The sequence below is a fragment of the Ascaphus truei genome, chromosome 2 (genome assembly GCF_040206685.1).
Source record: "Ascaphus truei isolate aAscTru1 chromosome 2, aAscTru1.hap1, whole genome shotgun sequence".
NCBI lineage: Eukaryota > Metazoa > Chordata > Amphibia > Anura > Ascaphidae > Ascaphus > Ascaphus truei.
Window position 1 is genome coordinate 21127837 of NC_134484.1, and position 23682 is coordinate 21151518.

The 23682-nt window shown below is 44.0% G+C and overlaps 1 protein-coding gene across 2 annotated transcripts in view; it reads left to right on the forward strand.

The window, feature by feature from the left end:
* The window catches only part of TRAPPC9 (trafficking protein particle complex subunit 9), a 953009-nt gene that overhangs the window by 12211 nt on the left and 917116 nt on the right, over nucleotides 1-23682 (forward strand). Inside the window, exons 4-7 of one of the 2 annotated variants that reach the window (XM_075581782.1) lie at nucleotides 1431-1559; nucleotides 3727-3753; nucleotides 11971-12092; nucleotides 17753-17878. In XM_075581782.1, coding sequence (XP_075437897.1) covers nucleotides 1431-1559; nucleotides 3727-3753; nucleotides 11971-12092; nucleotides 17753-17878 — 404 coding nt within the window. The remainder of the gene's footprint in view (nucleotides 1-1430; nucleotides 1560-3726; nucleotides 3754-11970; nucleotides 12093-17752; nucleotides 17879-23682) is intronic. The other variant, XM_075581783.1, reaches the window with a different exon arrangement.

A 23682-nucleotide genomic window follows, 5' to 3' on the forward strand; every position in this document is an offset into this window, starting at 1 on the left:
CCAGCCTGGGTTCACGCCTGGCTGATGGGCGGCTGATCTGTTAAATGATAATGATTAGGATTTAATAGGCTGCAATGCTTCGCGTGTCTACCAGATGGCATAAATTCATGAATTGTAATGCAGTATATATATATATACTGTGCATTATTGCACGAGCGGGAATAAAATGCTTCAATCCCTGCTTGGAAAATACCTCAATGCACTCGGGCAGAAAACAGTCACAAACCTCAATACACCCGGGTATACCCGAATTCGTGGGACTAGCCAAGCTCGAATAAAGTGTGTCGCCAGTGTAAGTGTGCTTTTAAGCTATTTGGTGGTACTAGTTTAGCTTCATAGAAGCCTATGTTTATCCATTACCCCTGTGGGGGAGGGATTTTTTCTTTTATGTAATTTTTGTCTATTGCGCTATTTTTATTGTGTGTGGTCATTGCATGTATTACTTTTTGACCATATATTAAATCTGCTATTTCTTATTACTGATCCCTGGTGCGCGGTGTGTGCATTTCTTTTAATGGAAATTATGTATTACCGCCAAAATATCAGATCGAGCGAGTGCAGTATAAACACTGCCTGCTTCTTAGTTCTGTACTAGCTATCTTACTGATGAATTAACATGGTTTTTATATTTTATTTAAGCATTCAAACCGTCGCCTTCAAGCGCACCCTCGTTTGTTCTTCTTTGGTATGTCACCTTTTGCCTGTAGCGAGACTTACTGTGTATGTTGCTGCGAACGTGACGATTGCGGCTGGATTAACACTGCAGGGGGGGGTCTGATCCGGAATCGTGATCTGCCAACCCGCAGCGAGATTGCGCCGCCGTCCGTTTGCTTTTTCGCTCGCGGTTCTGGGGACAGCAAGTTTTGCTACATCTGTAGGTCACAAGAATGTCTTTGAAGTTTAGGCCATAGTCTTCTGCCTCCTCCGTTGTAGGGGGCAGAGTAATGTTCAGCACGGGTTCTTGTTTGCCTATTCTTGGGTTATGCCCTCAATTCTAATGGTTATGAATACCACAGTGTCACCCTTAGGCTGGGGCCATGGTACCGCAGACTGTGCGGAGGCGTCCGCACGCTGAGCGACCAGACTGCCTTATGGCAGTGTTCGTGTCCATGCCGCGTGCGTGCGGAAGCGTTAGGGGGCGCGCATTGCGCAAGGAATCAGTTCAAACTAATTTCTTGGCGCGACAGGAGGGTCACGTTAGCGGTTCGCCCAATGAGGGCGAACCAGCTCCGTGACGCCCCTAGGCACGCACCCCACAGCCCGTCCACCATGGCCAGGGAAAGCACCCGCTTGCCTCACAGCCTCCGCACTGCGAAGGCACCGTGGCCCCAGCCTTACCTTCATTGTTCATGTTCGCTGGCTGTGTCATGGTCTCCTATCTGAAAGCATTTTAGAAACCTATTTCTATTATATTTTTTTTTTTATTCTAGCTGCACTTGAGGGGTTATGCTCTGCTTCTGTCATTCATCATTACCCTGGAGGAACCGGAGGCAAAGTTGGGGCTCGTAGGGCCCAGAACGTGTCTTTGTCCGCTGAGGCCAGCAAGAGACACCAGCCAGGTAAGCGAAACATGACCACTGCCTGGTGGTGTAATGTCCTGTATAGAGCCAATGACACTGTGTGCTACTTTTACACTCTAGAAAATAGGTTGGAAGACGTCTTCCTCACTCTGGAGACTTTAGTTAAGGAGAGGCCAACTCCAGTCCTCAAGAGCCACCAACAGGTCAGGTGTGAAGGATTTCTCTTCAGCACAGGTGGCTCAATCATTTGGCTCAGTGCCTTTGCTGAAGCATACCTGCCTTACCCCATATTCTCACAGCATAAGATGCTTCCACTGCAGCAAAGGATTCTGGGTGAAGAAAGGCAAATGAGCACTAGTTCTACATTTGAACTAAATTAATAACTTGCGTAGTGCTAAAGACCAATATACAGAACAAAACAATTTGATGTATAAATAGATGCTCTTATAAACGAACCTTGGAGATATGTAAATGAATTTAGGACAGGTACTGCGTGTAGCGTCCCGGATCAGTAACCAACCACTTATGTTTTTAAAGTGAAGGTATGATACACCATTAGTCCAGAAACAGTAGCATGTAAATTCACCCTAAATTGTACCTGAAGTCCACAGATATAGCAGGAAACGTGTAGCAAGCAAACTCGCTGGCAGGCTGCAACGTCCACGTATAAAGCCCCACGTCCACGTATAAAGCCCAGGCTCCAGGCGGGCCTCTGTGATGAAGATCCAAGGATAAACAATGGAGAAAGTAACAGAGCACTTCTCAGAAGCATCCAAACGTGCTGAAAAAAAGGAAAGTGCGTATTCTGTAATAGATTAATTATTTAGTGTCCAAAGGACAAACAAATAGCGAAGGCTTCGCCCCACCAACGCCTTCGCTATTTGTCCTTTGACAAATAAATAATTCATTTTTTATGGAATACGCACTTTAATTTTTTCATTTTTTTTCTTTCAAGTTTGGATGCTTCTGAGAAGTGCTCTGTTACTTTCGCCATTGGTTATCCTTGGTTCTACATTTGGAATGTTACCAGCCCTTCCATAAAAAGACCTTTCATTGGTTAAAATTGCATTCATTCTGTACAGCATTTCCGTATTAATTTAAGATGGGGTGGTTGCTGGTAATGGCTCATTGTAAATGGGAATGCTTAGTGGTTCAAGATGTGCCTTCTGTGTTTTTTCGAGCCCTCTGATAACTTCATACTATTCCCACACCTTGTTTACAAAGTGTTATTTTTGTGAGCTATCAGCCTGTGTAATTCTGATTCATTAAATGCTATGACTGGGCACCCTGAAAATATAAGACTTGTGTCAATGAAAGTGTTTATCGTACCCTTCCACGACTCCTCACTGTCCGAGGACTAGTCATGAGCATGACGGGGGCACTTTGCCTACCAAATACTGTGGTAGGAGCAGCTAGGCTATGCTGCTCCTTCCACAGGCAAAGTGCCCTCGCCATTCTCATGGCTGGTCCTCGGACAGTGAGGAGTTGGAGAAGGGTACAATAAACACTTGCATTCATACATATCTTATGTATGAAAGGGAAAACCCTTTACAAATGTCAACGTCACGTGTTTACAAACTCGCTTAAACAAATATATGTTTATAAACGGGACTCATCCAGTTTTAAATCTGGAAGCATTTCCGTGGCATTGGTCCAGTTAGTCCTAGGAAGGACTTGACCTTTTTAAAGAGCGCGCTGGGCAGAACACGAAGTGTGCGCAGATACTGTACTCCTTGGCAAGTAAACACAGACGATGCCGCCAACAGTCATTTTATGTTCAGGCTTTTCACTCCCCAATGTGTTCGGCTTTCTACTTTTAATTTGACGGGCAAAAGTGGCCAACTCCAGTTCTCCATGGCCACCAACTGGTGAGGTGTTCAGGATATCCCTGCTTCAGCACAGGTGGCTCAATCAGTTGGCCACCCGTGTTCTAGTTAGACTACACAGACCTGGTATCTCTGTACCATGAAGGTTTGTTTTCAGGGATAAGAAGGTATTCTCCTGTATTGGCTGGTATGTTGTCACATAGGACGTCTGAGAGTAGTATATCATAGCTGTTAATGGACCAACAGGAGAGGTGTAATTTATAGGTGTAATTATATTGTTCTGTGATGGCTTTTTGATTTTCTCTACGTTTGCGGCTTAGGACTTGTAATTTCTTGTGTAAATATTTTCTTTTTGTTTTTTTTTCCCCCTCCATCAATAGCTGCTCAAGAAGTTCTTATTGATCCAGGTACAGTATATATCATTACTAGTTTTAATATGGTAAAATACGTATAATTTTTTTTCCGTGTGTAACGCTGACCTTATATCTAGCGCTGTAGGCAAGAAAAGACACTAGGCGCTCTCTTTCGTGGGAAAAATATATATTTACAGTTGCTTGGAGGTAGGTGGCACCTCCCCCCAGAGCTCACCCCTCCCCACTTTTTTAACTTGGGAGGTTCTGGCGTCTTGCTGAATGAACAGGACTCACTGTGGTTGTTTCCCCTCATACAGAGGGAATGGACAGGGCTCACTGTGGTTGTTTCCCCTCATACAGAGGGAATGGACAGGACTCACTGTGGTTGTTTCCCCTCATACAGAGGGAATGGACAGGACTCACTGTGGTTGCTTCCCCTCATACAGAGGGAATGGACAGGACTCACTGTGGTTGCTTCCCCTCATACAGAGGGAATGGACAGGACTCGCTGTGGTTGCTTCCCCTCATACAGAGGTAAAAGGAAGGGTTCACAGTTTAGTGTTAGGACCGGCATTAATTTTGGTTTACCTTGACGTGGTATGCAGGCTTATGACGCTTTGGCCAAAGGGTTTAACTAAATAACCAAGTAAATATTATTATTATTGAAGTATTTAAACGTTATACTTATTACTTTATATGTTTTAGCAATCGGGTGTAGCATTGTTACTGGGCAAACAGGGCTGAGCTCTTTCCAGAATATTGGCGGGACTTACTTGGCAGTTGGCTGACTTGCAACAATACCTGAAAGGTTATTGCCTTGCAACAATTCCCCAGGCATTAACCCCTCTCTACCTTTAGTAACCCAGAGGGGGGGTTACATGTGCACTGTCGATACAAGCCTGTGTAGCTAATGTCTCCTCAAATAGGTGGATTGATGTTGAGGTTACACTGTATCAGCATCAAGTGGTCAGAAATGTCAAACAGTCTCCTTCCATATGTACTCCCCTGTGGAGAACAGAGGGTAATGGGGGTGGCTGGGTGGGACTGATGGGTTATCCTATCTAGTGAAGGTATATCACGGCAGTGTAAGGAACAGCGGCTTAGGCTAGCCTAAATAAGTCTCGAATCTGGTGACACGAATGCCGACCCGTGCTGTGATGGAGAGATACCACGGCAATATAGATTTAAAGTTTACTAATCTAAAAGCGGATCAGAACTGCTCTCGAGACCTGATTTACACAGTGGAAATCCCCTAAAATAGCTAAAACCACGGGCCCATGCAAGGCTGCAGTGATATCCCCCCCGAGATCCCTCCCGACGGATCAGGCTCCTGACTGGTGCTAAAACTGACGTCGATTTCGCAGGCAAGTGCTTTGTCAAGGTAATGCCTACCCGTTCACGTCATTTAGGGGGCTTGAAATGGCGTTCCGTTGCTGTAGCAACATGACCCATGTAACTGCAGTTCACGCAACATATTTCTGTTGGAGTTCTGGCAGGTAAAATAGAAGATAATAGCAATGCCAGATGGTTAATATAGGAGTGTTACATATGGCAGATCAAACCAGTAGGTTGAGGTTGTATGTAAGGGGTCGGGGCATTGAAGAGTGGTGCAGTGATCCATAATTATACCATAAATAGGAACACTGTCTGGCAGAGATTCAGTCATAGCCACATATTTTCAGAGGTAAGTGATCAGATGGGCTCTTGTATTCTGAGTGAAGGTTGCCCCTGTGGTCTTTCTTGTGAATCTAATGACTATCTAATGAGCAATAAGGGTGCAAAAGCATATTAACAATGACCTGGCCTCTCCGAGGATAATAGAAGCATAGCTGCACATTTCCAGAAATGGGCATGTCTGAGGGAGAGAGGTCCACATTACCCATACACACGCTTTTATATGAATGGTGAGAACATAAAGCCCTCATTGAGTCCCTGAGTTTAGCGTTTTCAGGGTGAAAATCCACCTGGACTCTTTCATGAGTAGGGCTTTGTCCCTGTTGCCCCCCTAGGAGCCAAGGTTCATGTGGTCGTTGCCGATGAATGTCAAGATTTTAACGTTCCTTGAGTGGGTGTCATTTAATGTGCCTGGCAACCGGTGTGTTTAGATGGTTTCTGACAGAGCCAATATGCTCAAGAATTCTACATATAAATGGTCTCCTTGTTTTTTGTCCACATATTTCTTTCCACATTCACAAACTGGAAGGTATATGATACCTGTAGATAAGCAATTTATGAATTTTGTGATGTTCTACACTGTGCTGTCATTCCAGTTATGGGACACCTTGGTGGAAAGTATTGATGGACATACTCTGCATCCATAGCATATGCATGTGCCCACTGTTTTGTGTTTCTTGATGCCTCGAAATGGCTGTGCACAAGTAGGTCCTTTTGGTTTTAGACCACCTGCTCGTCAGTCAGGTTATTTTAAGAACCTGTATTAGAACTTTGTCCGCCAGCACAATATGCCAGTGTGTTTTCAAGATGTTTAGTTAAGTTAAGGCCACTGTTTGCTGAATGTCCCAACAAATCTGATGACCTTCTGTTGATTTATCTTTCAGAAGTTCTGAACGTGGAGTTCGTTAAGCTCTGTGATAGGCTTTTTTTGATACTTTTCTTACTGTATCCTCTGGTCAAATCTATCTACCACGAGTCTTGCCTGCGTTTCAAACTCCTTGTGCGTTTAACAGTTCCTGTATGCTCTCAGGAACTGACCTGTTGGTATCCCTCTAATCAGAGATGTTGGGTGATGGCTGTCCGCTCGTGGTAGGCTGTGTGGTGCAGTCTTTTTGCAGTGGACCGTGGTCATTAATTCACCCCCTTGAGATTTTTAGATCGAGAAAATTAATCTCCTTTGATCTTATCTCATAAGTCCGTTTAAAGGTTAATGTTGTTGGTATTCATCTTGGAGATGAATTCCTCAAACCATTCCATATTGCCTTGCCAAAGGACGATTATTTAGTCTATTCTGTATATCTAGACCAAAGATCGATATTTGATGTGTACTCCTCGTGACTCTCATGAAAGACAACTACTTCTTCCCACCAGCCCATATACAGGTTTGCATATGTTGGGACATAAGCAGTTCACATTGCTGTCCCCTGTATTTGGTGGTATATTTTGTTGCTAAAGAGGAAATAGTTGTCTGATGGCACAAAGTCAAGGAGTTGTAACACAATCGTTTTGTACACAAAAACGTAAGCTCCTTGTTTTCAAGAAGTGAGACACTGCCTTCAGCTCAACATTGTGTATGATGCTCGCATATATGGCCTCAACATCAATGCTGATCAGTAATGTGTGTTCATCAATTACCACATGGTCCACTTACCTTATAATATCCCTTGTGTCTTTGAGGTAGGAAGAGAGAGAGATCACAGAGAGTCTCAGAATTCTGTCAAGATAAATACTGCTAGACTCCGTCAAATTACCTATCCCTGAGACGATGCATTGCCCTGGTGGTGGTGTCCTATTCTTGTGTATCTTTGGGAGGCTGTAAAAGGCTGAGATACGTAGAGACTAGGTGAGCATAAAATCATTCTTGGCTTTCTTTGTTAATGACCCTCTTTGCCATGCCTGACTCTAAGGTGGGTTTGAGCTCTTTCCAAGGTTGGATCTTTGATTAGAATTTCATAGCATAGACAGTCAGACAGTCTCAAATTCTCAGTGACTTAGGCTGCGTCCAGGGTGAATCCAGCCAGGCGGAGGCGCGCTGAGGCTAAGCGGGTGCTTTCCCTGGCCTTAGACCGTGTGCCGTCCGGGGCGTGTTGGGGGGGGGGGGCTGTGACGTCACGGAGCTGGTTCGCCCTCATTTGGCGAACCGCTCGCAGAAACTAAAAATTGTGTAACACCTACGCTTCCGCACGCTTGTGGAAGCGTGCGCAAGCCCCTGCTAAAGCCGCTCTCATTGCGGCTGCAGGGGCTCACTGCCGAGCAGCAGCACGCCTCAGCACGGGTCAGCGCCTAAGCGCTGACCATGCCCGAGGCCTTAGTCATCCGTATTCAGAATGATTATATTGCCTCCTTTGTCGGATGGTTTTATAGTGAAATTCTTTGCTTCCTGGAGTTCTCTAAGAGTCTTTCACTCGTCAGCACTGAGATAGTAATTTTTGTTTATATGTTGTAATGATTCAAGGTACCCTGTAACCAATTTGACAAAGACCTCAATATTGGCACTTGTGTCCAGGGGAGGGGGGTGAACCTGGATTTAAGTTTCAGGATTGTGTTTGAACCTTCACAATCAGCTTTTTCAGATTCCTCCACGAGAGTGGTAAAATGTCTCAGATTTTGCAGGTCAATTTGTCCCAGATTATCTTGATACTGGTTCTTGAGTTTTAAGTATTCTCTCCTTTTGAAAAACTTGTGCTTGGCCGGCTTTCTGGCACATAGGTTGGTGTCCTTAACCTGTTTTGAAAGTTTTGAAATGGGCTGAGGGCGAGCATGATGGATGTTTTTTTTTTATGGATACCAATGTTGCTTTCTATTAATTCTTATTCTGATAAGTGAATAACGAGAGTCTTAGTCAGTCTTATCATTAATTTTTAACGTCGGTAACCTCTTCCATTGTTTTTGGTTTTCGGAATCTCCAGACCTCCCTGTTTCAGCACTTCCCTTTTGTTCCCTTCGGGTTTATTTTTGTTTTTACGGGGTATCTGGGTGTCTGGGTCAAACTCTAAAAAATAAGTTCTATCTCTTGTTGTTCCAACTGTCTCATCGCTTGGGTTCCTATCTGACTCTTTTCCCGAGTTTTCCCATTCAGTGTTCTGAGTTAGGATTGCTTTTGTGTTACTCACATTAGCCATATATATTACTTGGGGATTGAGTGCATTTTTTTACAGAAAGCTTCAATTTGTTTGCTTTCATGTTACCTAGTGAGTTCTCTGTGCATCTCACCCATTATTTACTATCACCTTATCATGTTTAAGCTGTAGCAGGAGCATGTAACACTCTATCTCCTCATCGTGACGGTGAGGGCGTAACCAGACTCACTAATAAAGGTCAAGCACACTTGGTTGTCCCTGATCCATGTTTTGGGGTCCTAGAGTGTCAGCTCTTGGGCCTCACTGTGTATGTACTACCATGCATTGTATGAAAATATGCGACAATAAAGAATTTATGTCTTTTGTCTTTCCAGGAGTGTTAGAGGGGAGATTCTCAGGCTATGAGTTTCAGGGGGGATTTTGCGGTAAAAGTGTTGTCAGATTATGTCTATGTAGACGGGGTCCAGAGTTACTGGCCACCCCAAAAATGTATCCGGGAGCCGAGTCAGATTCCCGGGTACGTGTAGAGACAGACCTCCGGACAAAGTCCTCCCTGGAATGCAGTTACGCGGCTCACCGCCAGAATTTCCTGCTTCAGCACAGACCAGAACGGCAAAACGGGGAATAGGGATACGCGTATCCCTGGTATAGGCAGGGGTCCCTAGTTTAGTGAGAGTCCCCAGCAGTAGCAGTATATGCTCATAAACTCGGACCCGGTATAGGGGTTTGGGGTGTCTCCAGCCATCCAGGAGGTTGCAAGAGTGACATTATTTCCAAGTCCAGCTTCGGTACAATTGAAGCAACTCTGAAACTTAACCTAAGCGTTATTTGAAGCAACTTTTTAGTAAACTTCTTTTAGGAAGGTCTAGGACAGGGGTGGGCAACCTATTTTTCAATGTAGCCACAGGTGTGGCGAATTAGAAGTGAAAATAGCCACACCATGTAAAAATGTAGGTATTATGTTGCGCATGCGAAAATTTTAAACACACGGTTTGAAAAAGTTTATAAATTCTCAGACCATAACCCCCCTCAAGCTCCCTCACCCCCCTCCTCCTCTCACCCCCTCAAGCTCCCTCACCCCCCTCCTCCACTCACCCCCTCAAGCTCCCTCACCCCCTTCCTCCTCTCACCCTACAATGACCCACCCTGCACCTACAATGACCCCCCCTGCACCTCAAATGACCCCCCTGCACCTCCAATGACCCCCCCTGCACCTCCAATGACCCCCCCTGCACCTCCAATGACACCCCCCCCTGCACCTCCAATGACACCCCCTCCCTCTCTACCTCGGTTTGCTCGGAGGAGGCGGCAGAGAAGGCAGGACTGCACGCACGCGCTCTAGCAGGCACGGAAGTGCCTCAATGCTAGAGCGCGCTGCTGCCTGCAGTTCTCTGAGCGGGCTGATCGGGGAGGGGGGAGAGCGGGCTGATCGGGGAGGGGGGAGAGCGGGCTGATCGGGGAGGAGGGAGAGCGGGCTGATCGGGGAGGGGGGAGAGCGGGCTGAATGGGGAGGGCGGCCCTTATATTGTGGTTACTCAATTCGCCACACTTTGACTCCCAATTCGCCACAAGTGGCGAATGGCGAAAGGGTTGCCCACCCTGGGTCTAGGAGCTCTGAAAAGGAACGTGCGCGTCTTTTCAGTAGATCCTAGGGGATGAGGGACTTAGAAGAATTTAGTGAGATTTTTATTAAAATGGTGTATAAAGGTGTATATATATGTTTTATGCACTGTATATGAGCTGGGGAATTTCCAAGTCCCTGGTTCCGAGAGACCAGATGGCCACCAGGCTTGGTGCCACCGAGTCTGCTCGGGTCCTGGACTTGAAAGTCTCGGTGATGCCAAGGTGTTAGGGCGGGCAGAGTACCAGAGTTAAACTCAAGTACCCACATCCTGACATGAATAAGGGCTATCCGGCAACCATTTGCCCATCCCCAGACTCTGAGGAGCCTGGCCCAGCGGGGGGTTCAGTATGCTAAGTGGCAGAGGTGCCAGGTTGGCGCATGCCCCTTTGTGCAAAATTGAAATCCGTGCCCGCCCAGCTTCAGAGTACCGCCAAATCTGTGATAGGCTGGTAGAAAAATTCCTATGCGCTGATTGGCTGTAGCGTTTCGTGAATGGGACAGAAATCCTATATGAAACCTAGCAGCCAATCAGGTCGTCAGATTCTAAGCGTCAAGACAGCAGCGGCAAATTTGAAAACACCAAAAGATGCTTTGTGAGAAATAGCAGCGAGCCGGCTTCAGAGATTTTCAAGTTGAGACATTTTCTAAGTGCAGCTTTCCGGGGACAAGTTCTCAGAATAGAACGTAGCGTTCGCGGCTGGAACTACGCGCCGAAAAGAGTACCAGGGCATTTGGTACTATCTCCCGGTCAAGGGATTTCAGCAGCTCCGGAGCGGATACAGGGGTGTCTGGTAATTCATGCCGAATTGAGTTCCTGGACTTTTGCGGGTACACCCCGGTAACGTAAAGACTTTGTTTTAAGGACTATCTGAGTTAGGAAAGGTTATTTTTAAACCCATATCCCCCCAGTAAGTGTGTTTCCTCTTGTTATTTGTAATTCACTGTGTGTACGTCTGTTTCAATGGAATAAATTACAATTTGTTTTACTTCTTGGTTTTGCTCAATGAATGATCCTGGTATAAAGGTGTAAATGCCTGGTCTCCTGTCACACTCATGTCTTCTCATTTTCTCTGATTAACTGCTAGCATTGTGTTTTACATGCAGAGGGTTTCATTATATCTTTTATTTAGCAGCATACTGTTTTAATAGCCTGGACACACTCCGAGGATTCAGCACACACCCTTTTCTGTTACAATATAATTTTGGTGCCATAGGACTGGGAGCCAGCAGTGATATGATCACTGAGCTACTTCTTCAGCCCGCATGTGAATATAAATATAATGTATTACTATATAAAATTACTACTTCAACCTGTTTGCAGTTTTTCTTTCTGTGTTGACTGAAGAAGGAAGTCAAACATAAAGGAAACCCAAACATACAGCATCATTGTATACATCAACATACTGTTTTTATTTGTAAAATCGAATGCGCTGTTCAGGAGATGTTAGCGCTTGAAATATTTACTGTCCCGGAGGTTAATGTCTGGTGTCTAAAGGTTACCATCGTAACCCTCAAAGCTACAGAAGAAGGATATAATGATTGATAACACTAGAAAAACATATAGAATAAAAGAACAGGTTATGCTCGGGCCGGATACTAACATTATGTGAGGGAACTTGTATAGGCTTTGAGTGATAGGGGGTGGTGGTGATTGGTAGAAATCATTCCCATTAATGGCTGGTCATGATTAATATAATAATAATATTAATAAATGATTCTTACACCCTGTCCATGGTGAATTGACTCCATTGTTTCTTGCTTAGACACTGTGTATATAGAGCGGGTTCTATACGTTCTTTGCCCGTAAAAAGAGCATTGCATGTGGTTACAGCGGCAGTCCTGTGTTGAGCCTTTTTCCTTTCAAAGCAGTAACATGTCTTCTTTCTCCGGTAGGCGCCCTGTCTACTAATGGGATAAATCTCGACACCAGCACGGAAATCGGGCGTGCCAAGAACTGTCTGAGCCCCGAAGACATCATCGATAAATACAAAGAAGCCATCTCCTTCTATGGAAAGGTAATGGTGTCAAGACTGCATGTCACGGGAGCTTGTGCAGGGTTATAATATACACAAATAAACTGGGTTGAATTGAGTGCGACTTAAATATAATAAAGAACGTTTATTCCTTGAAAAAGGTGAACACACAAAATATACAAATAACACACAGAATATGAACACTTACATAGGGTTTGGACAATAAAGCAATCAGGATCTGGATTGGCAATTCATTCAGGCATCAGGTAACAAGTAGATGTTGTAACGAAGACAAAACGAAGACCTTGGGCATAGGGCTTACACTCTTTTATATGGGGTCTCAGCCCTATTCCTTAACATTGGGTGCCAGGTATTGGTTACCAATTACCTCCACCCAATTACCCCTTGCCACCTCACGTGGGAAGCAAGGTAATACCTGCCCACAGGGGTGGTCATTATTCTAATCAGGGGCTCATTTCCCTAGCCCCACTCCCAAAAGACTGGCGACTCCCAGTCTGCCTTTTGGGTCCCTTGACAGGAAATCCTTTGTCTCAAGGTGTGAAACACAACAATTTACACAAGTACCCATATCCTGCTCTTCTTTGTCCTAGAAAACTCAATCCAGGGCGGTGAGCCTTTCATACATGGGTTTCCCTCAGACATCCTGATGCCCTGTGGCAATTAACATTCCTTCTGGGCCAGTGGCTTTCACGGGTTTAGAAATATCAGGGATGCAGAGTAACATTTTAATATTAAACATATATTAAAATAATCCGTTCTGTGGGTCTGAGCGGGCTGAAATTTGCCAGGTCCTCATGCCGGAGGACCCTTGCCATAGTGGCCAAATATCAACCTTCCACGACCCCCAGAACCGGAGATACCAAAACCAAGTTAAAATTCCCTATTAACTTTAATGCAGGATTCTCCGCTATAGGCTAAAAGAAATCACTGCATTTCACTGTTCCATTGAAATCAATGGGCTCCGCCGCTATAGGCTTTTAATGGAGCAACTCCGCCATTGAAGTCAATGGGAAAACCACATTTTTCACAGTTACCCATACTCCGTCCGGTTGATCGGAGAGGGCTGGAAATTGCCATGCAGTCATGCTGGAGCAGTGACTACATGCTGCCCAAATCCCAGCCCTCTGGTACTTACGGAACCGGAGTTATGGGTTTTCACTTTAAACGTTTTTGGACTTAGCCGGTTTAAAGCCACGCGGCTTTCCTCCACTGGAATCAATAGGGCCGGCGCCGCCATAGGAATTGCATGGGCCGGCACCGCCATAGGATTCAATGGGACCTCCGTCACCATTGGAGTCAATGGTAGGACCCTCATGGCCGGTGCGACCCTTTCTCTCCACCATTAATTGTCAGACCCGGTTGGGGTCGAGTGAGGGGGTTCCTAGGGTCTAGGGGTAAAAATAATTTTATTCCGGGATGCCCTAGAACACAAGTTTCCCACACCAATTGGACGTGAACTTGCCCGAGGCCTGATCAAAGCTCTTTTCAGACATTGTTTCCGCTCTTGCGGTTCTGCGGTCTGGCTGGCTGCTAGCCCATTCCTGGAGGTCCGATGCGAGGAATCCCCATTGAAATGAATTACTCCATTCAATGGGGTAACGCCGCTCCTCCTCTCAGGCGCCACCTGCAGGTCTTCTGTGATATCGAGCCCAAATCGCCGGAATCTCCACAGGGTTACATGGGGCTCCAATGGCGACCTATGGAGAGACTGTAAAATGGAGGCTGCAGAGGCGGGAAATGGGACAAAGGACAATAAACATGTAAATGCTATTAACCCTTTCCCTCCCGACCTGATCCCAGTGTATGTGGCTGGTGCATACACTGTAAAGGCACAAACACCAATAATTGTACCAACATATACATCTAGCAAATAGAACACATTTAACCATTAGGCAGGGAAATAAAAACACATTAAATCCCTCTAAATGGGGGGATATGATAACCAAGGGACATACCTTTTGGTTGTGAAGCAGGGGAACATATGTATTATCGGTACATTTCTGGTTAACCCCTCACCTCCCAGACTGTGGAACGGGGTGCCTAATGGGGGTGACCCCTTTAATACTCGCTTGGCACCCCTCCCCCGTCACACTGCAGTTAACCCCTCTTCACTCCCAGGGAGGAAAGAGTTAAATGGTACATGACCTGTTTAAGTAAAGAGTTGGCTTGCTGGATATTATGGATCCTGATGTATTTTTTGCTGTACTATAGCGATTCCCTTATAGCGTATGTTTAGGCTCAGGAGATCTGAAAACTCAGCAGTATTAGGGTTCGTAAAACCATACATTAATGCATGTTCTTATTCTCCTCTTAATAATGTGCCTCCATTTTCCGCAGCGCAATGGCAGTAAAAGAGAATAACAAGCGTAAGACACAGATATACAAAAATTTACGCACAGTAACGCGGCAGGGCAGGAGTTTCCTGCTCCAAGTAGCTCACAATCTAAGACAGTGATTTCCAACCTTTTATGTTTGGAGGAACCCTTGAAGTATTTCAAAAAATCTCGGGGAACCCCTATCTGGCTGACACACATATTAGGTTCGATAGGGGTCAATCACAACATTTCACACCTCACGAGCCACCTCTATTTCCCACCCTTTACCCATGTATTTCTCTCCCATCCATCTCACTAAATCTCCCCCCTCCCGCCTCGCATGTTTTTATCCCTTGCATCTCACTCTTACTCCCTCCTTTTCCTCACTCGCTCCCTCCCGCCCCCTCTCTTCATTCACTCGCCCCTACCTTCCGTCAATTACCCCACTCTCTCAATCCACCCTACAAAATACATACCAAAAAAACTACCCCCAAGGGGGGGGGGGGGTGGGTCTGTGGTCCATAGGAGGAACCCCCGAGACTGCTTCAAGGAGCCCCAGGGTTCCACGAAAACGTGGCTGGGAATCACTGATCTAAGATCTGGGAAGGGGAACACAAAAGGATCAGTGGGGAGAGAGGGCTGGTGTTTTGAGGATATGCTGTAGTACTTGCCGTACTCTGTGTGTGTGTGTGTGTGTTTGTGTGTGTGTGTGTGTGTGTGTTTTGTCTGGGTCTTCTCGATGTGTCTGAATGAATTGTGCTTGTAGCATTTCACAGCATTTACTCATAAATAATTAACCAGGTCTTTTTCCGTCAATACGAGAAACATTGTATTTCTTCCCATTTGGGTTGAGTGGGATCGAACAAGCGCAGTTCATCTTTTCACAGCAGAACTATTTCCAATAGACTCGTCTCTTCTGTAACCATTATTTTATGGAGCATAGGCACATAGTCATTAGAGATTAATTGGAGTTTCAACTGGCACAGCAGGGACGAGATTGAATATTAAATGACTGTCATATATCTCAATGAGGAGAACTTTTGTTTTTAATTGATTTTGGCTTGCAGTTCTTACTCAGACACATCATAAATGTACAAAAATAAGTTTTAGCATCTTCTTTTTTTTTTTAAAATGTATTTTTAATCTTAATAGTGGGACAAGATCGAGCATAAACCACATTGTATACAGTAATGTTTTGCAAGGTGTTACAGCTTATAATTGGATATAAGCCTTTGAGATCACAATTGTCTACTTCATCACATACTTTATGAAGAAATCCAATAACATTACAACAATGAACTTCAAGTCAATTGTGTTTGTTCTAGTTTTCACTTCAAATATAATAATATCCAGAGGGATTGCTGTCTTTATCTTTTACCTTATGTCCAGGGGTCTCGCTGAGCTTGACCACGATACACCCAGCAGCTCTGGGAACTCTGGCAAATTTGACTTCCAATTTCTTGCAAAAAGCCTTAATTTGGCTGCATGGTCAAATCTCCTGTTGACGTTGTTTTGTCTTGTCCTCAGGAGCAAGTTTTAAACCCCACAGCCATATTAATCTACTTGACGAGTGTTAAAGTCTAGGAGATTTAAATTCAAATTTTCCGCCAACTGGAGGGTTGTTCAGCATTGCAGGTCGCAATGGGATGTTTAGCTGCTAAGAAAGTGTGTGTGTGTGTGTGTGTGTTTGTCATGGTAGTTGTTGACTTTATTCAAGTTCCATTTTTGGTTTTCCAGGACTTTTTACTGACTGCCCCAACCTACTTGAGTTGTGTCTCCCTTCAAATTTGGGGGAGTTGGCAACTCCAATTCCACCCCAGTAGTGGCTGCATTAATTCTTATAAAGTATCAGTGGATGAAGGATAACTGTGCACTCATTCCAATACTGTTTTCACCTATTTTTATTTTTCCGGGAAAAACACAGTTGAAATGACACCATTTTGTATGTTTCTTTAAATCGTACGCACACCAGATGTGCTTCTGCTTATTTTATACATTGTATGTGGAAATGGGGTAAGATCAGGAATTTCTGGAATAAAGCATCCCAATTCTGGGGCAAAGGTTTAAACAGAAACTGACAGATTACAAGCCTCTTTTGTTGGGTGTCATGACTCCCTGGTTTACACCAACAAATCCAGATCAAGCCTTGTTAGCTCTGATCCTCCTATAGGCAAAAAAGTATTTTACGGATTGTTGCATTGGGCCAAGCGCTCCTTCCATTACCCAACTGATAACTCAAACAAATAGGTCAACCGCTATGTTTCAGATGGGAGGTTTACTATGAAAACCGGCCTAATCATCCAGAACTAACTTTTATAAATCGATTGAATTCACAGGAAAGGTGGACCAGTAACAAGGTCCCGTGGCACAGGGTCATTTGAAAAACTATTAGGAGGCAAGTTGATGGGGCAAATTCTTGAATAATTGTAATATTTGCATTCCATAAAGTTTATATTTATTCAATTAACGCAAAATCGAGATCTTGATACCCCGGTGTTGAGGTAAATCTGCTCTTCCTATGTGTATGTTTATATACGTATATATGCATTTGTACCCCTTCATCCCTTAGAAGCCATCTTTGTTTGTTTACATTTTGTTTACATTTCTATTTTAGCGTGTGTGTGTGTATGTTTTATATAATATTATAATTATTTTTTCCGCCATAAGTTAATGCACTTTACCGACGAATCATTGCTCTTGGGCGATGCGTAAAGTGAAAAAATGTGTAAGAAGCCAACATGTAAGGATTCTGAGACCAGCATTGGTTGGCTTTCCATGTACAGGTATATGTTGTAACTTAGAGGGCGAGAAGATTTAAAGCTGCAGTTCAAGCTATATCCTACATGTGGGGTTTTTTTTTTAATCAGTTCTGTACTATGAGAATATACTTGAAGCATTTAAATTATATATATTTTTTTTTTTTACATTAATGTGTTTTAATGTAGCAGGCATTTTTATTCCTATAGCAACCATTTACAAAGTCACATCCCCTTCCCCTTCTGAAACTGCATCACCTTTTTGAGCCCTGCCCTCTCTAGCAGTGAGCCAATTGAATCTAGTGCCTGCCTGGTCACATGATCTTTCTTACAGAACTTTGGCTGTCGGTGCAGCAGAAGATTACCCAAGATGCATTTAGTGAAACCCCAGCCGATTTTCACTGATTGATTACAGGAGAACGGATCGATCAGCAACTTAGAAAATCACTTGTCCGTGCGTAGATTGTTTTGATGCACATATTGAATGAAAATAATAATAAAAAAAAAACGACAGCTTGAACTGTAGCTTTAAAGGCTTTTTATAAAGAATTGGGGTATCTGCTCTAAGGTTCCTCTCAGCAGGTGTCTGTTTCTTCTGTTGCTTTTGCAGTCCAAGACGGCAGGAGTGATTGAGCTGGAAGCCTGCGTGAAAGCCGTGCGAGTCCTGGCTATACAGAAGAGGAGCATGGAGGCGTCGGAGTTCCTGCAGAACGTAGTGTATATCAACCTTCGCCAGGTGAGCGCAGACTTTGTGATCTCGTGTGAACAGCAAAGCAGGAAGGGATTGCTTAAAACAGCAGCCTCAGGACACTGCAAATAAGACCTTTCCCTTTTTTAAAATTTTTATTCTGCTATGTACATGCACTGGGTATGCAGTTCGTGATAATGAGGAATAACCTATTTTTATTAATTGGCTATTATGGAATTATTTTATCTTCTAAGAGTCACCAGCGATTCAGGGACTTGAGGTTTCCATTTTCAACCCATTGTATGCCTTGTGTAATCGATCCACTCCTGCTTGCTATTGTATCAGGGTTAGATCAATTGCCCTGTCCCATTGTTACATTGCAGTTCGGAACTGAATTCAAAGTAAGTGTTTTTCTTATAAAGCAGACGATGTACGCTGTTCGCTATCTATATAACTTTGGAGGCACAAGGAGTGACTCTCCCATAGAACTTGGAAATAACCCCCGAATGGGGTCTTTCGTTGCAGCCACTCCGCTTCTGCCTTTCAGCTGCCAAGGACAGTCATTTCAAGCGATTGGCGTTGGAGGTTAGCTTTAAGGGTTTTTAGGTTAAGGGGTTACACTTTTTAGGGTAAGGTTACAGGGTTAGGGTAATGGGTTAAGGCAGGGGTTCTCAACACAGTCCTCAAGACCTCCCCAACAGGTAAGGTTAGGGGTTCTTGGGGAAGGGGTAAGGTTAGGTGGTTTCGTTGGGGGCAAAACGGCCAGCGGATAAATGTCCCGACGGCTAAACAGTGTCGGTCACATGTCTTAGACTTGCCCAAGGTCACAATGGGAACTGACACTGGGATTTGAACTGGGTGCCCCTGCTCGACATTACCACTGAGCTACTCCAGCAGCCCAAACAACCAGGGCTGGTGGGAATATAGGGGAGTTTGGTGCGTGGCTTTTTTGTCATAGCAACGAAACGCTGCATGGTGCCACGGCATGATGTCCTGTTGTCATGGCGTTGCGACGCCCTGATGAGGGACCTTGCAGGAAGAGATGGAGAAGGTAAGCGTGTTACTGAGGCCCAGCGCTCTCGCCTGGCAATCGGTTTAATTCTTGTGGGGAAGAGTGCGGGGGCCTCTGTTACCGCTGTGCTTGGTGTGACTGCGTCGCCGTTAAGCCGGCCCTACAAACACATGCACAGCTTTCTCTAAAGTAGGGTCTGTCATACTTGCAGATATCATGGGTTATTTAACAGGGTTTATCAGCCTTTTTACATACCTAATGTATGTATTAAAAATACATTCAAGAAAGCAACCTCTCATGGCACAAGCTTGATACGTTATCTTGATAGAGAAGCTACAGATTGCAGGAGGTGACTTCTTGACTTCTCTGGGCGGAACAGTTGTGAATCACATTCACACGAGACTCACAGCCAACCCTTCCCTCTGCCATCCCGATCAAGCCTGCTCATCACCTCGGTGGTGGTTGAAATGGTACACTTATGGTGTGGTTATGCAAGTGTGTGTATAGTCATTTACACCATTAGCCTGCCGCGTTAGACAGATACGGTACACTCAAGGGCAGATACAGCAAACTCATGCACTCCTCCACTGACCGTTGTGTAGCACTCGAACGGGGGAATAGGGAAGTTTTGCAGACTCTGTCAAAAATTGCACCTATAGTGTACATATACTTCTTTATAAAGAGCTCTCCACATCCCTCCCTTATATTCAGGAACAACTGACAGAATCCTGTTTAGCGAGACTGAAGATATGGAACATACGTTCTTATTACTATGACCTAATTACCGGTGTGTTGTATGCTGAAGCATTTTACACCTGTCTGTAGTAAATGGGTATTTTTATTATTTATTTTACCATTTTTGCTGTTTGTTAGTTTAATTTAGAATACTGTGCAGCTGGGAGATTAATGACAGTTTTGCCTAATTTAGGGGGTCACTACTTTATATATACTCTAAAGTGTCCGTTCTTTGTGTTTTCGGCCCCCAAAAAAACCCATTCAAGTGAAGAAGGATTTTTGACCAAAAATTTCCCACTTCCGAGTACATAGAATGTACCCCTCTTAGTAGCTTAATAAATGGTGTGTGTGTGTTTCTGTTTTGCCACCACCAGAAAACAACCTTCTGTAAATAATTTGACTAATTGGCTTTCCATGCTAATAGATATGGCTACTTTTATTCATTACTAAATGTATTTCTTAGAGGCCTCTGAATAGGGAAGAGTTGGTCAACGAGGTGTTTTCTTTACCTTGAGTCCATCAGAGAGTCAACAATAATCAGTGTAGGGAGGATAGAGGGGAGCGCTCTGCCCGTGCAAACTCTTGTTGAACACACAGGGACATGAGACACAAGGGATCAGCCAGAGGGACCCCCTCCCAAGTCTCCGCTCACCATCTTTACAAACTAACTTACAAAAAATAATGCAGGTGTCCGATTTGGATAAAAATGCATCAATCAGCCAGGTTTAACCCCCAAAACACGTGACTGTCATGTGGTTAATTTTGACCCTGGTTCTGGACTGCCCCTTACATGGTGAGCTTTAAATTCCTCTGTATGGAATAATCCCAGGCCAGGGTTTGGGTAGCTGAGACAGGGTTTTAATGACCTTTTCGAAATGTAGAAAAGGTGACACTTCCTGGAAAATACTGGCCAAGATCTTGTACCTGTGTATAACATGAGCGGGTAACCAACGGTTATAGGAGATAGAGGGTGATTCGGACACTTGTGGGGAGAGGGATGTTTCCGGATTTACTTGTCTGGGATTCTCACCTAGTTCTAAACTATTACTTATCATTGGCAATTGGTTCCATCCTACATGAGACTGCACCTTTAACGCCTTAAGTGCCGGAGGGACAATACGTTTCAGGTTTTTCCTCTTGCAGCCATTGGGTTAAGCTTGTTAGTCGATGCTTCGTTGCACCTTTAAGACCACTTGCTGTGAGCCCTACAGCACACTAGATGTCACTAGCGCTTTGCCTTTATGGCAATGATGTATATTTTGCTTGTGCGGAGAACTGCGTGCAGACTAATGCTTATAACACATACATGTGAATCCAGGCTCTAAACGACATGTTTTGAGACCGTTCTGACTTTGTTGCACTTATTGTATTATAATTCCCTGTCTCTTCTGTAAAGCGCCGAGTACACACTGGGCACCATTATAAATAAACACACACACCCCTACTGGCGGTCAAGATTTGCCAGGGCCCACTACCTATATGGGCTCAGCCTCCAGCACTACCTATGCAGATGAGTGTACTCGCTGCTGCTGCAGCACTTACTTTAGCAGTCCATACAATGTTAAGCAGGGTCCACTCTGCCTCCCCCCAAGCTCAACCTGTTGAGTGGGATCCATCCATTACTTGCCGTTGACCCCCTGCCCCAGCGGAAGTCGGGCCCACCTTCTATAATCGGCAGCCTGGCTGAAGGTGTGTCCGTCCCCATAGTGGACCGAAACGTTTATTGTGCTTGGACATATATTTCTTTTGAACACAATTTTTACAGTCCTTTTTTCATCGGACTTTAGTGTGTCTCTGCAACAACAAGAAGAAGCGCGCGAGAGAGAGACCTATAGTGTAATAAGTTTTTAATTTGCAAAATAAAATAAAGGTGCTTAAAAGATACTCACAAACCAGTGTCGTTTAGGGTCTGCTCAAAAGCTCTGGTATTTGTGTCTCTTGGTGTCCCGATTTCAGACTGACACTCCCAACCTCTCTCTGCGGACATGTATACAGAGCAGGAGAAGCAGCTGAACCGCCGATCACCAGGTAGAGCCTTGTTGTGGTCCTGGTGACTGCACTTATCAGAGACAGAATGGTCGTGACTCGCGCCTGTCACAGACTTGCTCCGCTTCGTATGGGGCAATGGAGTGCTCCCTTTCTGCTGTCTGTTTTTATTGTACAGCAAGTAATGGCTATAATTGATTCAACATGGGAGTACAAGAACAGACATTAAAAGTCCCCCAGACAGATCCGAGCACTACAATAATGTCAGTAACACCTTGATACATCTTAAATAGCTGTAAAAACCACCGATTCAAAGAACATTAACAAACAAGAAACAACGCTCTAATAGACAAATGGATTCCTCCACGTGTTGCTCTCCTTGCCTCAAAATTGAGATTGTGTTTCCTTGAGGACGAGTCAACAAACAGATGGTAATATGTTTTGCACTGAATGTTACGTGAGTGGCAGCGTCTAGACGCGCTCCACCAGCGCTCTCCTCCGTGAAGCTGCACTTGCGCGTTCCTGAGGATTGGACAACGACACATGAGGGCTACAATAACAACAACCAAAAGTGTGTGTGTGTGTTTTATATTATATGACCCAAATTATTGAGGAACCAACCAGGAGAGGGGCAGTTCTGGATTTGGTCATATCAAACAATGTAGAAGTAATAACAAATATTCAAGTCCTGGAACATTTGGGTAACAGTGATCATAGCACGGTCTCATTTGAAATAAATTATCAAAAAACAGATTACTTGGGTTCAACAAAGACCTTAAACTTTAGAAAGGCAGATTTTAATAAACTGAGGTCTAATCTAGTAGTAATATAATGGGATGATGTTTTTTGCAGGGAAAAATGTAGAAGATAAATGGGCAGTCTTTAAAACATTGTTAGAAAAGCACGCTTATCAGTGTATACCCTTGGGTAATAAGTATAAAAGAAATAAGTCAAAACCAATGTGGCTAAATAAACAGGTAGGGGAGGAAATGGACAAGAAGAGGAAGGCGTTTAGATTCTTTAAGTCAGAAGGGACTAAGAGATATCGTATCAGAATTATAAGGAATGTACTGTAACAAAAATTGCAAAAGGGCAATCAAATTACCAAAAATGGATAATGAAAAAAGGATTACAATAGAAAGTAAGGTCAACCCTAAAAAGTTCTTTAAGTATCTTAATAACAAAAAAATGAGAAAAGAAAATATAGGACCCTTTCAGTGTGAGATGGGTAGGCAGATTATTATTGGAGATAAGGAAAAAGCTGAGGTATTAAACAAATTCTTTGCCTCTGTGTTTACCAGGGAAGAATCAAGTTCAATAGTAGTGCCGCAGGAGGAAGCCACAACCTCCATATTAATGACCAATTGGTTAACTGAGGAAGAAGTTCATAAGCGACTTGAAAAAAATAAAGTAAATAAGGCACCTGGCCCCGATGGCATACATCCAAAAGTTCTCAAGGAGTTAAGCTCAGTAATAGCCAAACCATTATATTTAATATTCAAGGACTCCATTTCCACAGGCTCAGTACCACAAGATTGGCGTAAAGCAGATGTGGTGCCTATATTTAAAAAGGGAGCCAGATCACACCCGGGGAATTACAGACCTGTAAGCCTGACTTCAATAGTAGGGAAACTACTTGAAGGTTTAATAAGGGATAATATTCAGGAATACCTAATGGAAAACTAAATTATTAGTAATAGTCAGCATGGATTTATGAAGGATAGATCTTGCCAAACTAACCTTATTTGTTTCTTTGAGGAGGTAAGTAGGAATTTAGACCAGGGTAATGCAGTTGATGTGGTCTACTTAGATTTTGCAAATACTTTTGATACGGTTTCACACAAGAGGTTGGTGTACAAAATAAAGAAAATTGGACTCCGTAATAATATATGCACCTGGATTGAAAACTGGTTAAAGGACAGACAACAGAGGGTTGTCATAAATGGAACTTTTTCAGGTTGGTCTAAAGTCGTGAGTGGAGTACCTCAGGGATCGGTACTGGGACCCCTGCTTTTTAACTTATTTATTAATGACCTTGAGGTTGGGATCGAGAGCAAAGTCTCCATCTTTGCTGATGATACTAAATTGTGTAAGGTAATAGAATCAGGGCAGGATGTAA